This window comes from Acanthopagrus latus, chromosome 13 (genome assembly GCF_904848185.1).
Source record: "Acanthopagrus latus isolate v.2019 chromosome 13, fAcaLat1.1, whole genome shotgun sequence".
In the NCBI taxonomy this organism is placed as follows: domain Eukaryota; kingdom Metazoa; phylum Chordata; class Actinopteri; order Spariformes; family Sparidae; genus Acanthopagrus; species Acanthopagrus latus.
This window is the reverse complement of record NC_051051.1, coordinates 14,481,469-14,497,718: the sequence shown is the minus strand read 5'-3', so window position 1 is coordinate 14,497,718 and position 16,250 is coordinate 14,481,469. Positions and strand designations below refer to the sequence as shown.

Here is a 16,250-nt window from a genome sequence, read left to right as displayed (position 1 = left end):
GGAAAAATGCTTAAAAGATAATATACATGAACTACTTTTATTCAACCAATAAATCTGTTTAATATAGTCCACATTTATCTGTCAACAAATGTTAGTGATTCGTACTTTTTCTGTAACTACTGTAATAGAATCTTGTTCAGCTCACAATCTAAAAGCAGCAGGATACATATGCTGATCAATCTGCAGCCCCTGATTTAAGAAGTGCCTTGCCAGAGTGCAGTGTCATCAAGTGCGGCTGTTCACTGTGTTTACCTTCATGAAATTGCAGGCAAAGGGCACCAGGACTATACTTGCTGCTGCTGTACTAAATAACCAAAAACATCTCCACAAACATCAGACCGCCGGTTATTATCTGCTATTCTGTCTGTTTATACAGGAGATGTCGGATTACAGCAGCTCACCGCTCCTGTGTGTCACAGCCTCCTTCCCAACATTCTTTGTAGGAAAAGTGGCGTTTCAGGTTTTATGTGTGCGTGCATTCTCCTTTAATACATACATGTATCAGTTTGTGTTTGTTTTGTTTTTTTTCCATGTGTGTCTTTCTAAATGTAATTCTGGTTACATTTTTTACACTCACCAACCGATTTCACACAGCTTATGAATATTTGACATGTAACATTTAATATGAATAAATTGTTCATATTAATACACAAATAACACATTCATTCTTATATTTCCAGCCGGCATCTTGAAATGTCATATCGGAATGGAAAAGGAGGAAAAGAGCCGTAATTAATACATTTAATGATGGCTGAACTTAATTGAGCCGCTTCAGTTTTAGGAGCCTGGTAGTGAACATGCTGGCTCACTGTCACACCGTCATGTCTTACTGGGACACTTGAACATAACGGCACTATTGTTACTGTTATTGGTAACATCTGTGCTTTTCCAACTATGACAAGTCAAAATGGCTGCTGTGAAAAATGGTTATTAGACATGCTTGTTCAGCATGGCTTACTTGGAAACTTAAACGAAAAAGGAAAAAAAAAAAAAAAAGCCATAATTGCTGTTATTAATCAAGCCTGTGCATTTCCTGGTATGTAAACTCAAAAATGTTGCTGTATAAAAAAGGAGTCTGTTCTTGAGGCACTATGTTCCCACATGTTCCCGTTCTGCATTTCTTTCAAAACAAGCCAATAAACATGTTTTGTGGGCTTTTTGTATCCTACTATACTAAAGTTCTTAAAAAATGTTCTACATTTCTCACGCCCACCCACACAGGTGCTTTCACTTTGTGTGACAGATCAGACCTTTTCTCTGAATGAATGGCTGCATACAGACCTTGCTGGACTGACAGCTCCATCATTCATCCGTTCATTTGTTTCACCTGTGAGAACCGAGCAACCTTAACCTGTTAAAAGCTTTTCACAGCAGACATTTTGAGTTGTCACGTGTAATCAATAACACTGATTATGGCTGCGTTGCTTTTATACACACGCCGTGGACTCTCAATCAAAACAATGAAAAAAAAAATGTATGTTGAGTCCAACCTCCTCCTAGAAAAAAGTACAATGTAACACCATTCACAGTCAGAATTCCTATTAAGAAACTCAAATGATTCTAACCCATCTCATTGAGGAGGGCCTCTGACTTTACACAAAATTGTCTGCATGGAGAGAAGTAAGAACTATTCGTAGACAACAGCATTCGTATTAGCCTAGTGTTGAGAATTTTTAGATACATTTTCAAGTATCAAAGAGCTGTAAAATAAAATATATAATGGTGTCTGTCACTTCATGAAATGTTTTCCCTCCCGTTTCATTTATACATGTAAGGAGGTCGCAGTGCTGATGGTACACTTGTGTGTACTCTTGCCAAAGAGACATCACTTTGTTATAGTCAGCCAGGTTTTGTTGTTAACTTTTAGCGTCGAGCACTCGGACGTTGTCAGACAGCATGGGATCCCTGTCTTCACCATTGCCGATGAAAATCTATCCGTACCCGCCAACAAAAAGAACGAGATTTTCTGGGGAACTTGCAGATGGCCTACCATCAACGCCCTAACTGCCCCAAGAGTGGAGACAAGATGACGAGCAGGATGCAAATATCGAGAAGGTCTCATGTGTGCAGGTGGTTGAGTGGTTAGAGAACATGTCATAAACGCGGCCGACCCCGGTTTGATTCCAGCCGGAGGTCCTTTGCTGCAGGTCACAGGACCAGATCGGACCAGACCAGTAATACAAACTTTCACCGCTGAATATCACGAGACTCAGACGGTCCCCACAGGACTAGCACAACAGTCAGCACTACAGCCCACCAGGGCCCCTGCAAAACATTGTGTTTTCATTTCTCATCATAACAAGGCTTTGTACTACAGACTACAAAAACAGCGTTTAACGTTAATAAAATGCAACATAATATGCACCAACTCATGAATGATGAGTTTTTTCTTGTGCACTCCGGTCTGACAAGTATAGTGGCACAAATCTAAAATTTAGTACATTGTAACAAAACACAGAACCGCGCCAACTGTAGAGCCGAGTTACCCCGGGGCTCTTGCTAACAAGCCACATGTCCTTAATTCTCTCCCCCTGACGTTAGACCTGACAAATGTCCGTTCAGTCAGTTGGAACTAAATCTAACTTGTTGAAGCTCATACACCTGACTGGACCCATAACCGGAATCCCACTCAACTCTGGTCAGAGCTAGAAAGTATGTCTTTCTGAGGGGAATCACGAGGTAACGACACAAAGATTTATTAACGTTACATTGATGTCATGTTCGCTGACTTCCTTCCTCGCTCTATTGTCTATTACCATCCGAAGTTTACCTGAGGGTTGTAGTGAACAGCTGTTAGAGTACCTTGAGTACTATTGCAGCTTTCTCAGGGTTTGAACATTGTTGTAAACATTTTGGATGATGTAAGTACATAATCAAACATATATAACAACGGTCTAGACATTTTTAGACATCTTTATGAGGAAATGTTACGTATTGTATCTTTTAAGTGTAGTTGCAGCCCTTGTTTTGTGCACGCTGGCTACCTGACATGGTTTTCCTGGGAAATGCAAGTGAAAAAGAAAAAGAGTAAGAGTAATGCCCGACACAGAAAACATGCAAATGTGTGGATGTAGACCACAATAAAGCCCCCAACAATTCCAGATGAGTGTCTGTCATTGCCTCTGTACCCACAACTCTGGGGGCTGGATCCTCTCTCACCACATGCCACCTGACCAGCGGCAGCATCAGTGTGCAGGTCATTAGTCAACATGTTGGCCTCACTGTCGGGTGTCCCCTTCATCAGGCTTCGCATCTCTATCTGGAAGATGGGGAGCCTGCAGTTGGCCAACCATCTAATGAGGAACAGCACAAGGGATACACGGACTGATGGATGTGGATGTGGTGTACAGCGGATGAAGGGGGGAGATTTGACGTTAACAGAAACATACAATAAATAATGTTAAGTTTGGACGAACAGATGGGGCAACTTCAAAACACGCGCAGAGAGACTTAACAGGCAACGTCTGGGAATACGAGGATGATGACTAAGACATGTACATGTAATATGAGCTGGAAGAGAAAATCATGACATGGATAGCGGTGAGCTGGGAGGGAGCGAGCTTGCTGCCAGGATCACAGAGATTCAGCCTTGTTATTCATCCTGTAGTATGCAAGCAGGGACTGTGGCGTCTCACACACTCACACACACACACACACAGATAGTGATCGTGGCCTGGATCAGAGGAAACACAGATATGCTTCTTCTTGAAGACTTCTGAGGGCTTTGTGGCAAAAACAGAGTGGGGTATCAGTGGCGGGGAGACGACTGATAGAGCCTCCATCTCTCCAATGTGTCGCACCCTGATGCTTGCATGTTAACCACCTCTGGCTTTGGCACGAACCATGAGCCTCCTACACTTTCACTGAGCGGCATAGTTGACAAGTGGGTCACAGCCATGTCAGCGTGTGTGTGTGTGTGTGTGTGTGTGTGTGTGTGTGTGTGTGTGTGTGTGAGAGAGACTGTTACCCACCACCGGGGCCCGTCTGACTCCTACTGAACATCAAACAGCACCGGGTCAGCTGAGTAAATAAGCAGCAGGCGTGGGGGGAACAGCAGATTAATGGCAGGGTGTGGGTGAGAGGGTGAAAGGGCCATGCGCTGAGGTTGGTGGCCTCCACTCTGTCCCCCTTTGATCCACGCTCACTTTGACGCACACAGAAGGATAGTACAGAGCCTCTCCAAGGGCGAAGAGGGAAACCCTTAGAAGAGCCACACAATGATCCACTCACTCCAAGTTGCCGGGTTTTACAGAAAGGTAGAGGACGAGGATTATGTGATTTATTAGCTGATGTGAGCTCTGAAAAGGGTTTCAAGGAATGTTTCACCGAGGGGGAAATATCAGAGGCAAGTTTTTGAAAGGGATCCTTTGTGGCAAAAGAATGGAGCCTCAATGTTTTTGTGGGAAGGCTTGAGAAGGATATAGTGGAGCTGCTTAAATAGGAAGGGTGAAGGTCTGGGGAAAGGAACAAAAAAAAAATGCAGATGGAGAGCAAGATGGAAAGCAACAGCTGTAACAGCTGTCTGAAGAGGTACTCTAAAGAGTAGCCTTAAAAAAAAAAAATACTTAAAATTTGGTATCCGTGCAAAAGCTCATACACACAACACACACACACATTCTTGTAGATTTTATAAGCGGGGTAGACACAAAAATATCCCAGCTGCCTAAAATTAATTTCAGCATGTTAGGTATGCTATCCTGTGACCGGAAAAATGCGTTTTCCAAAGGCAAGCTAGGATGGAAGTGTCACTGCCCCGGGGCTTTTGTAACAGCAGAGGACAGGGGATGCTTTTGGAGTGAATGTTTACAATAAACACAATGTCAAACCTGGGATCCGTGCCCAGTGTTCACAGCTGTGTGGCTGCCAATTCCAAAAATGTTAAATATGCTTTCTTGCTTTTGCTGCGGATCCCGGTCGAGGATATGACAGGAGGGGGAAACATAAACAGCGGACTTTGGTCGTAGCATTATCACTCGGGAGCAGGTTGGATATTGCTGTGTCTCCGCTTTTCAGCAGAGCAATCAAAACAAAAGATAGAGTAGCCGCCCAAAGGTATAATCACTTCCCACTTTACCTTATTTTACAATGGCCTCAGAGTATTTGGGTGATACACGCTCTTAAGTCTAGTTAAGTATAAAGCACAATATATACTGCTGATGTTTATTATTCATGTAGGAACCAATGGGCCCATTATCACTGATCACAGCAATTACTGCTCTTTGGTGTTGACAAACCTTTTTCAAAAACACTGAAACTCAAATCGCACCTCGTCTTTATATATTTTCTCAAAACAAAAGCCCTCAACAAATTTTTATATACTTCTACAATAACTCAAGCTGAAGAAACAACACCTTCTGCTCCTGCAAAAAAAAAAAAAAAAAAGCAAATAAGCGCTCTGAAAGCTGCTTCTGACTGACACGGACGTTGCTGATGAGCTGCAAAATGCTGCCGATGGGTGACTGCGCTCACCCGCTCTGTGCAGGTCGCCGTCGTCCTTAGCTTCTCCTCGATCTCCTTCCCGATCTTCTGCACTGTCACTTGGGTCTGTTTGATGGCTCTCTGGGCTGTGTGAAGTCTGCAGGAGGAGGAGAACACAAAGTCACCATCCAGATCATTGTTCGTAACCACACAAACAACCCCATATTTAAACAGTCTTTCCGAGAGGCCACCAATTTGAGTGGCCGTGTCGGCGCTATGGCAACACCAGTGAATCATTTCGCTTAGCTTGGATGTTTACAGTGACTGTTTGGAGAGCATCGTGAATTATGATTTTCCCCAAGTGGAAGAGTCATTGTGCAGTGTGTTTGTTATGCCTCGTTTGTATTTCTGATTTATTGAAGTTGATCGTCATTGTTCCAGACGGTCGAGCTTGGTCTCCTAAACTATAAAGGTTTAGGTTAGTTTTGACTTTAAAAAATGGACAAAAAAAAAATACTAAAAACATTCCTAGTAAAAGAGGTTTAAAGTTTATTAGACCACCAAACCGCAAATATCCCAACAAGAGTTTAACCACTATTATTTTCTCCAAGTTGTGTAAGAAACCGGAATCAGAATCAGTGCCAGAAAGCAAAGACAACCGTTAAAAGGCCCACTGATTAATGGAAACCACAATGATGGATGCTTATTCCAAATGGCATGTCATTGTCATCACTGAAATAGAGAACAGCTTCAGTACACAAATGACAAGCCTGCGCATTATTTACTCCATCAATCATGGGGCTAGTTAATGTCGAAAGTATGCTCTTTTTCAAGTCCAGAGCCCATAAACAGAGAGACAAAACCCCCGTCAGAGTAGCCCAGGGGACTCATCTACAGACAACAATCCAACAGGGTGGGAATGAGTTACAAAAAACAGACAAAAGGGGGAACTGGCAATTAGCAATCATGATGTCAGACTGGTCTTAAATCATCCACTTTTTGCCAAATTTCTCAATGCCGGTACTTCTTGTTAGCACATTTTTTGTCACCCTGTGGTTTGGGTCATGAGGGTGACGTGAACGGGGTTTTCTTAAGGTATGCACTTGCTTTCGGTCGTCAAGAAACTGCCTCTTGAGTGAGTTTAGTTTAAAAGGCTTTTTTCTAACAGGCTTACATCTTGGTGGGGTTACAAATCCTATGAGGCTTTTCTGTTATGAGATTCACAGTTACTTCTAGATATTTTTTTTTTGCCTCTCTATGACTTACGAAAATCAATCCTAGGAAGTTGCGGAATAAAGGTTTAAAAGGGAGTCCAACAAGAAAATCTTTTCATATTTTCGGCCCGTGTTTTTTAATCTCTCTGAGGTGACAGCGATAGCAGTCGGAGATAGTCCTCTGGAACATCAGGGCAAATCTGTTTTGACAGCTTCATCTGTTTAGGTGATTGCCGTGGTAGAATCTGATATGGCCTTTTCCCCCAGGTGAGAACAGTTATCTCCCCTCTCCTTTTCACGCATGTCTGCCTCCTTATCATTGCCTGATCCTTGGCCTAACGCCTGCCCATCAGGCTCTATCACAACCTATGGAGCAGCAGGGGGCAGGGGTGCTCCTACTGTGCACCCTCACTGGGGCAGCAGTTTAATCGCTGGGCAACCGTCCAGAGAACGTCTTCTCACGAGCCATGACAACTTTCTTTTTCCGAGGGATGAGAGGTTACTTACAACTCTGCCACGGGGGGATTTGCGGGAAGTTATGACTGAGCCTGTGCACTCAACCCTTCATGCCGATAAACATCAGAAAAACAATAACATTTTCTCCTTTGACCGTGGCACTAGATCCTGCAGGGGTGTCAGATGAAACTTGTGCTTTTGAAAAGTCTTGGTTTTTGATAAACAGAAGGCATCTTGCAGAAATCTATAATAGGGGCTTTCAGGTAAAGTTAAAATCGTAGGTAAAAATGGTCAATGTTAAGATTTACAAACAAGTAAACACAAGTGGATAAAACTGATGACCGTACAGTCTGTGTTAAAGTCATTTTGGTGCTGTTGGATTGCAGCGGAGGTTTCCTGTTTTCTGTTCATTTACCTTACTAATTATCTTGAAATAAATATTTGCCATGGTTTACGTGCTGTGATCCAGAGTCTACGGTTTCGTAATCAGAGCTCAGAAGGGATCAGCAAATGCAGATGTGTCATCAAGGTCGCGAACATAAGCAAGAGAAAAGACTGGAATCTGAAAAAGCCACCAGGGAGTACACTGTTGTTCTTCTGAGAGAAACCACGAGGGAAATGTCAAGAAAAGCAACATTTAAGGCCTCACGTAGCACTGTGTCTTCGCCGGTAGCTTTGAATGGCAAGATGTAGCTGAAACTGGTACAAACTTTTCGGTCAATCCTATAATTCCTCACTAGAATCACTGCAGAGCTTTATCCTGTTGCAGTCCACAAGTAAGATCTAGCAAACCAGATATAGTAATGTACACATGGTGTCCTCTAGTCACAAATCCTGCATTCAAATTAGCTGAATTAAGGCTGCTTACCTTTACACCAAAGCAGTTTTGTAAATCTTGAATATTGTGTGGCCTGGCGAGTGTTCCAGCTGTACTAATAACTGCCCTGAATTCATTTCCAGGAACTATAACCCAATAGCACAGGGTGAACAGGGCAGCCCATTAAGCCCTTCAAATGAAGCTGTGGGACATTCTGTTCCAACTAATTGAGGACAATGTCCTCCTTTCACACCTTCTGCCTCGGACAAACAGACAGCGGAACTGTGGGTAAATCACAACAAACAACTTTTCTAAATCCTCTGAATCTCATTGCCAAAGAATGTAAACACGTGTAAGCACTTGTTGTTCACGTTACTTCAACATTTTCTACATCTACTTGCAATTGAAGATAAGGTGACTGGACTTCTATACCTCCAGGCTGATATTTTTCCTCAGGATCCGCTGAATTGCTATGACCCATGTTTACATGGCAACTACAACACAGAGATGCAGGTAAACCAATGAGATCTTGAGAGGAGATATTTTTGGTTTTAAAATGGTTCAAAAAGAGGTCACGCATTCTGTAGATAATTATAGAAATTTGAATCTCCAGTCATGAGTGTGAGCTCCTTGCCATGTCTTACACTAATACTTATAGTTTGTCATGGTTACTTAACCAGCCTCGTAGTAGTAAGTCAAATAACAAACAACGACTTAGTCATGTTTTATCTACAAAAAACTTGTGTAAATTTGTATTAGTCAAGACTATTGTCTTTTGTGTGAGAAGCCAGAAAACAACAGAGGCCAAGGCTTAGCAGTTAAAAGCTGGGCATAATTTTAGAGGTGGAAAGAATGAATCTTACATTAACAAGCTGAGATAACAACAGACAGCACTGCAAGGCAAGCAATAAAGAAGCTGTGAAGCTGGAGAAAGTAAGGGAAAAATAAGAGAACAGGAAAGAATTAGGCAGGTAGTGAGAACAGAGGGCCGACATGCTGGAAAAAGTACACGTCTGAGGTCTTAGCCTTGAGACTATGTAATCCGATAGAAGAAATGTGTTGCAGGCCCACAGCCTACAATGAAAAAAACCCAACCATCTCCTCCTAAATTATATCCTTTTGTTCTGCCACACCAGTCCACTCCAGAGGTGTGAAACGAAAAAAGCAACATCCACATCGATACCTACATAGCGACTCAAAGTTTAGGCAGCCAGTTTGTGTAGTCTGGTTGCTGCTGGTGGAAACCTCAGGGTCATCTGCAGACTCTGATCCAGCTGCCTGGTTAACGTAGGAACACATCATACTCCCTTGTCAGGAAGCTGAGAGCTGTGCCTGCAGCATCCAGCCAGCAGGTGAGTGGACCTCAGGGGCCGCCTGCAGGAAAGCATTATCACCTCAGCAACCTTTGGAGCAGGAGAGACCCCCCACAGAGCTTCACCCTCATTGTGCCCTGCTTCTGTTGACACATACTGTACATACACGCATACTCCACATAGGAACATACAAAAACAAATCCAGAAACTCAAGCAACATATGGATCTGATCATGGGGAGAAGAAAGTTTCCCCTTTGGGCAGGAGGAGTTTGAGGCAGGCTCATTCTACAACAGCACAGGGTTGAACTGTTAAAAGTTTTGACCCAAGAATGACGTTAGAATAGACACGATACTTCAACATTCAGCATCCATAGCTCTTGTCGCTATCTAACATCTTAAAGTTGGTGCATAACTCTTTGCTTTCAAAGAGCTGTGAGTATGAACTGAGGGGCCACTCAAGTGCTTCCTCTTACACACCACTTGAATGTGACGTTCAAGAACACATAAGGCCATAAAAGATGGCCTCTAACCATTACAACTGGAACAGTAAACCACTCTGTCAGTCTTTTCGCCTCTCCTTTTTGTTACTATGAGACCAGTTCATTATGTCGCTCACACATGTCCTCCTTCCTCTCTTACTGCTTGCACATCAAACTTTTCCCTGCTAAGAAGTTACTGTGAGGCTGAGAAATATCTGAATGTGTATGAATAGTCTCTACAAAAAGGAAGAAGAAAACAATTTGTTGAACAGCTGGTTCATTTTCATCACTGCCTATTCTGCTTTCAACCTACGTAGACAGGGCCCCGGCTCTACATAGGATGTGGCTTAGCTTCTTCTATCTAAGCCTGGAAGACTCTTTGGAAGAGACAAGTCTCTGCTGATTGATGAGCTGTGCTCTCCCTCTTCATCTCTCCATCTGAGACGTGTTGTGTTTGCTAGCTCAGATCACCATGCTTCTCACACAGGCGACGGGTGCTGTCAACATGAGCGGGGCTGAAAAGCAGGCCTCGAATCTGCTGACAAATTACCGTCATTAATCAAGGCCAGGGCGCTCTTTGCAGAGCGCCTCTCATCCTTTCCATTAAAGCACTGCACTGGGCCAAGGCAGAGTGGGAGAGACTTGGGTGAGAATATCTGACACATTGCGGGTGTCCCTTGTGGACATGCATCAGTGTTCTTGGCGAGAAAAAGACATTTACTCCAAATTCTCTGAATGAGACACAAAAAAGAAAAATTAGACGACTACACGAGAAGGCTATTTTTCACCACACTATATGATGAAATGGTCAATGCATGGTAAATGCATGTGACTCTGTAAGTGAGCCAATAAATAAATCAGTTTTAACATCAGGCACTGTTCCACAGGCAGCTCACCACCTTTATTCTTCAGAAAGTTAATGCACTTTGAACAAAGGGCTCTGTGGGTCAGAAACTGAGAGGTATATGTAGTTATGTACCATGGGGGGTAGGAGGATAATCCCTGCTGGAGTGTACAGTATCTGATGAATCATTCTACAGTACATAATCATAAACTATGTGCATATGAGTGCACTGAGCCAAGGAAACACTGTGACAGGGTTGAGGAGCTGCAGGCAGAGCAGTGTGTGGGAAGAGGGGGATCAATGTAACTGTATTAAACTCTGCAGAGTCCCATTGGATGTGGAGAGAAGAGGAGGATGTGGAGGAAAGCTGCAATAATAGAAGAGAGCAAGAGCAGGGGTCATTAAAGTTATGATTCAAACTGGGCTTTTATTCCTGAAAGCTGCCGGGAAGGCAGAGTATCCTCTCATATAAACATAAACCATGACCACTTCTAAATGAGGGAGCACTGTTAAGGTTCAGCCAGCTTTGGCATAATTCCTATTTCTTGACACAGCAAAGACCTGTGACGCGTTTATGTCCCCCTATTTAATTCTTATGTAGGAAAAAGTCGGTGGAAGCCTCCGTGATGTTCATAATGACAGATCCTTATCTTATTTTGGAGGTCTCCAACCTCCCAGACTTAAATTCAGTTGGTTAAAACTGGATGTAATTACACTGTTAAGTTATAACGATATGGTTAGATAAGGGTTTCCCTCTGGGGAAGCCCTGGTAATGCTGAAAGTGGTCTTTACATCCACCACATTTAAATATAAATGTACAAAACAAGCCTGTTTGTCAACAGACGCCAGGAGTGCCTCGTGTTGCCTCAAGCTCTTAATTATTGCACTGGGGTTTCCCTTCTAACAAGCGACCCACTCAGCAAATCTCTGTCTCCTTCTTGTGGTGTAATTGTGTACTGCAGTCACCAGTACCCAGACTTATGTTCTAATCACAATCCCAAATCTGACTCTGGCCTTATCATAAATTTTCGTTGGAATGGACGTCTTAAAATGCTCCATTCATTTGTCCCATCGTGTGCAAGATACACAGTGTAGACTACAGGCTTTGTGAATGTATATGAAGTTGGTGGCCAGCAGAGCTTCCTTGACAATGGGTCAAAATGTTGGCTTTCCTGTGGCACCATCTGCTGGTATATAACTGCCCAAGACAAATATGCAAAACACATCACAGAAGGTAGGGGTGGGCAATATGGCCAAAATCTACTGTCAGTTTATGTAATACGATTTTACAGTAACGGTAAATATATCAGTTAGGGATCACCATTCTATTTTTTTTTAAAACACTTACAGAGAAGAACTCATCCGTAATTATGACTGTTTTGATATTTTTACTACATGTATTTGGATGTTTCTGCAATATCAACAAAAGAGTGGAAAGCAATTCCCAGGCAAGCTGAAAAGAGCAGGAAGCAGCTACACTCAGTGCAACGTCATCAACACGCTCACTGTGCAGCAGGCCAGCAGTGCATATGCTGTGAATGACAGTATGTGAGGGATAGCTCCCACAGTGAAAACAGCATTGCCAAATTTCTTTTGTTGCACCCCTTGTCTACCATTGCACAGTACATACTGTCATATCACCCAACCTTAAAAGAAAGAGGTCAAATCACATGACCATTTCAAAAGTAAATCGAATATCTATTTGAAGAAATAGCTAGTTTTAGGTAAACATAAATATACTGTAAAACATTCATTTGTAAGGGGTTGAATCCTTTCGCACGTCAGAAAAAACAGCTGCTTTATAGTGATATTACTACATTTGTTGAAAGTAGAGTCTCAGTGATATGATAATATGATGTAAAACAGCTACATGGCATGAATCTTACCTGAGCAACGAGAAAACACTGTAGGAGTTCCTGACTGAACTCTGGTCGACTTGAAGCAGACTGTTTTTCTTCCGCTCCGACTGATCCTGCAACAGCCACATGTCAGTGTTTCAGTGCAGATGTCCAACAGTCTCCAAATAAAGCCAATGAGATAGATACTAGGTATTCCATTGCCACGCTCTGAAAAATGGACACGAGGCTGTACCTTATGATCAAAGTCAGCTGCATAGTAGCCATCATTCAATCCAAATATGATTTCATTTGGATTTCTGGATCGAATCTGTGGACAAAGCAAGTCATTGGAGGCTCACTGTCAGGACCGAGATGCAGAGAACAAAAGACAGCGGGAATCTGGACGTGCATGAGACCGACCTATCTGTTTATGAGCTTTGAAAATAATCTCACTATGAAAGAATGGAAGCAACATCAAGCTATTTCATGGATTGCTTTGGCTCATTTTACAAAACAGATTCAAAACTCCACATCAAATGTGTAATCCTCATAATTTTCACTAGTTTCAGCACCTTAACTAAGCAAACAGATCAATGAATCGTTCGGTGTGTGCAAATGCGCATTCTCATTTTAACAAAGGGTTCTCGCGTAAACAGCACTGCAACTTAATACTGTTGAATAATAATAATGAAATATAATTCTGGAATACAAGGAATGGAAACTGTTGTTGACAGTTATGTCATATGTTGTCCCGCATTGCTTTACGTTCAACTATTAAATACAAGTGATTGAAATAGAGAAAGAAAACAGTCCGATCACAGCGATCACAGCGTTTGTAAAATATAATAAAACACGTAAAAAACTGAAAAACATGCACCATATGTGTGTTGTGTAGCAACCATATTACACACTGCGCGGCTAAAAAAGGTCACACACACTAAATATTTAATTGGTATGCCTTTAACTTTGATTATGATATGCATACACCATGGCATCATTTTGATCAGCTTATGCAATTACATAACATTTATTTCTGTCTAGAGTTGCTTAAATTTTCACCAAGACTTTGTGCTGATGATGATGGGACAGTCAGGCCGCTGCATAAAGTCTTCATAAAGTCTGCATAAAGATTCTCAGTGGGGTTAAGGTCTGGACTCTGCGGTGGCCAGCTGAAACATATTACTGCACTGCAGTAATCATTCAGAGAAAGGCTCTTACCTATTTGCTTAGTTAAATCCATGTGGCGACTATTTTTTGGCCAGGCAGCGTATATCTAAATGATTGATAATCCCCATGTAGGCCGTGCTGAGTTACTACCACACTGGGATCCCAGTGAGAGAAAAACTATTATCATCCACATCAAGTTTACTATTATCATTTTCATGTTTGTGTTTGCCGACCTGCTGTCCTGTGTATCTGAGGCCATCCAGATTGACCTTCCATTCTATGAGGAGCTGGTACTGTTCCTCCTGTCCTCCCCAGATCCTCACCACGAAGCAAGACACTGAGGTGTCCAGAAGGTCTGGCAGCATGCCAAAGTCCAGGCTCCGCCAAGTCGGATTCTTACAAACACACACACACGCACACACACACAGACAGACAATGAGCAGTCACGAGAACAGCAGAGAACAATCAGTATAATCAAAGGGCGCATTAATACCTGACATAACAGCTGATCAGCACAATAACTGATGGATTCAATTTATTAATAATCAAAATGAAACTGAAATTACTAATGTCAGACAGGAATATCCAAAGGGAAGGGATGGAATCTGTGTGTTACCGCAGTCAAAATCTCCGTCAAAAATGTCAGTGTGATCCCTATCCACTATAACCGAACGATCCTGTTCTACATTAACCTGAAAGTCTGATCGCTCCTAGAGTTGGTTCTCTGTCCTTGAACTTTCAGACTGACAGCACTGAGCACTGGTGCAGCTATTTACATCATTTAATTATGTACCATTTCCCTCCATCAGAGAGAAAATCTCTTGCTCTTTCAGCCACTTTCAAGGACAGGCAGGAAAAGCAGAAGCAGAAGGAACTACAATCCACAGGGTGTGTGTGTGTGTGTGTGTGCGGGTGTGTGTGTGTGCGGGTGTGGGTGTGTGTGTGTGCGTGTGGGTGTGTGTGTGTGTGTGTGTGCGTGTGTGTGCACGAGGAGGTAGAAAACAGAACAAGTGAGAGCCAGTAGCGGAAGCAAAGGGGCATAACAGTTGCAATGAAAACAGGAAGACCAACCGGTTTCCCAAGACAAATGATGACAGGAAGGAGACAGAATACTAGAGAACGACTGTCAGCAAAGATGTTAGATTCAACAGGAAGAAGTTCGGCTGAGAGATGACAGGAGTCATGACTCCTGCAGTACATTATAGAGTCTGCACGCTCAAGGTAGTGAACAGTATGCCTGGAAAGCAGCTTAGGTCAGCTCATGACTCGGCAGCGAGCCCAACAATAATGGCTTGCGATCACTGGCCGCTTCTACAGCTTCATGCAGAGCTGCATCTGCCATGCAAATAAGAACAGCAACAGCCAAAGAGTCAGATATGTAGAAATACATAGCAGCTGGGTAATTTACACAACTGACTTATGCTTACAGGCCAAGGGAAAAAGTGGCGAAAGAGAACAGCACATTTCATATTTAATTCATGTGGATGAAAATCTGGCATTTTATTCACCAAAGCAAGTTTCACAGCACGTCACTGCAGCTTTGATGTTTGAAAACCAGTTCAAGTAAGGTTATTGTGAGACGAGTCCAGAGGTTGCTAAATGTGTGACTGCCAGATAAGCGGCAGGTATAAACACCAGCCTTGGCACTAGAAACATACAGGAAGTCTGTCTTTCTTCATTATGGCACTGCACATAATGACCAGCGTATGTACACACAGTATAACGGCAATGTGCAGGTAATGAGACAATCCTGATTCCATCCTAGGAGAGCAGACGTGAAGAGTTTGAAAGTTTAAGTAAGTATACTCACGAGTGAGTCTCGGATGACTTCACTTTTGTAAAAATCTGAAAAGACATAAAAAAAAAAAAAAAACAATGATTAAAAGAAGGTAGACAAAACGCATGCACAGCCAGCTGGGCTGAATCTAACATAAAACACAGTCTATACAAACTCAGCCTGGCTTTAATCTGTGAAGACAACACTGTATTGGTAGTGACATCTAGATTAACTTTTTGTAGCTGCTTCCCACAGAGCGAGGACACCACAGTATCTTTATTGGATTAAGGAAACATTGTGTTTCACAGCTGGGAGACGCGCATTTAAAAAAAAGAATCTGAATGGAATAGGCCTGCACAATTAATTGGAATCACAATGTGGCCTTGTACAATATCCAAATCACAGTAGCAGTAATTCTTTTGACACGGGCGAAATGTGTGACAAAACCACATTAAATTGAAGTACTGTAGTGCTGCAGGGATGTTCTGTCCTACAAATCTTGTTCCCCAGATGTAAGAAAACATGTTTGTTTGGTGCAGACCCCAACAAATTTCACATCATCATTTATATCATCATTTTATATTTTTGTCAGCCAATAAAAATATTTGACGCAAAAAAGGATAATTCCCACTCATCATAAACCATATTGCAAAAGTAATATCCCTCAAAATAATTGCTATATGGATGTTTATTTTCACCATATAGTCCAGTCCTAGAGTGGATTACAATAAATACTCCCAGTAGGGCTGGACAATATGGCCTAAAAACTGAATCTCTGATATTTTTCACACCAAACTCGATTTACAATTTTAATCGATTTTTTTTTCCTTTCTCAAAAACAAACTTCAAATGACAAAGAAATTATCAAAAGTCTTGCAAGTATTATAATGCTTTTATTTTAAACAAATTTGCCCAGCCATTGTAAA

The 16,250-nt window shown here is 42.2% G+C and overlaps 1 protein-coding gene across 1 annotated transcript in view; it reads right to left on the bottom strand.

Moving 5' to 3' along the window:
• The window catches only part of uvrag (UV radiation resistance associated gene), a 92,418-nt gene that overhangs the window by 69,665 nt on the left and 6,503 nt on the right, over positions 1–16,250 (bottom strand). The window contains exons 3-7 of the mRNA XM_037119570.1: positions 15,358–15,392; positions 13,781–13,942; positions 12,634–12,708; positions 12,429–12,514; positions 5,470–5,575 (exon numbers count right to left, since the gene is read on the bottom strand). Of these exons, the coding sequence (XP_036975465.1) occupies positions 5,470–5,575; positions 12,429–12,514; positions 12,634–12,708; positions 13,781–13,942; positions 15,358–15,392 (464 nt within the window). The remainder of the gene's footprint in view (positions 1–5,469; positions 5,576–12,428; positions 12,515–12,633; positions 12,709–13,780; positions 13,943–15,357; positions 15,393–16,250) is intronic.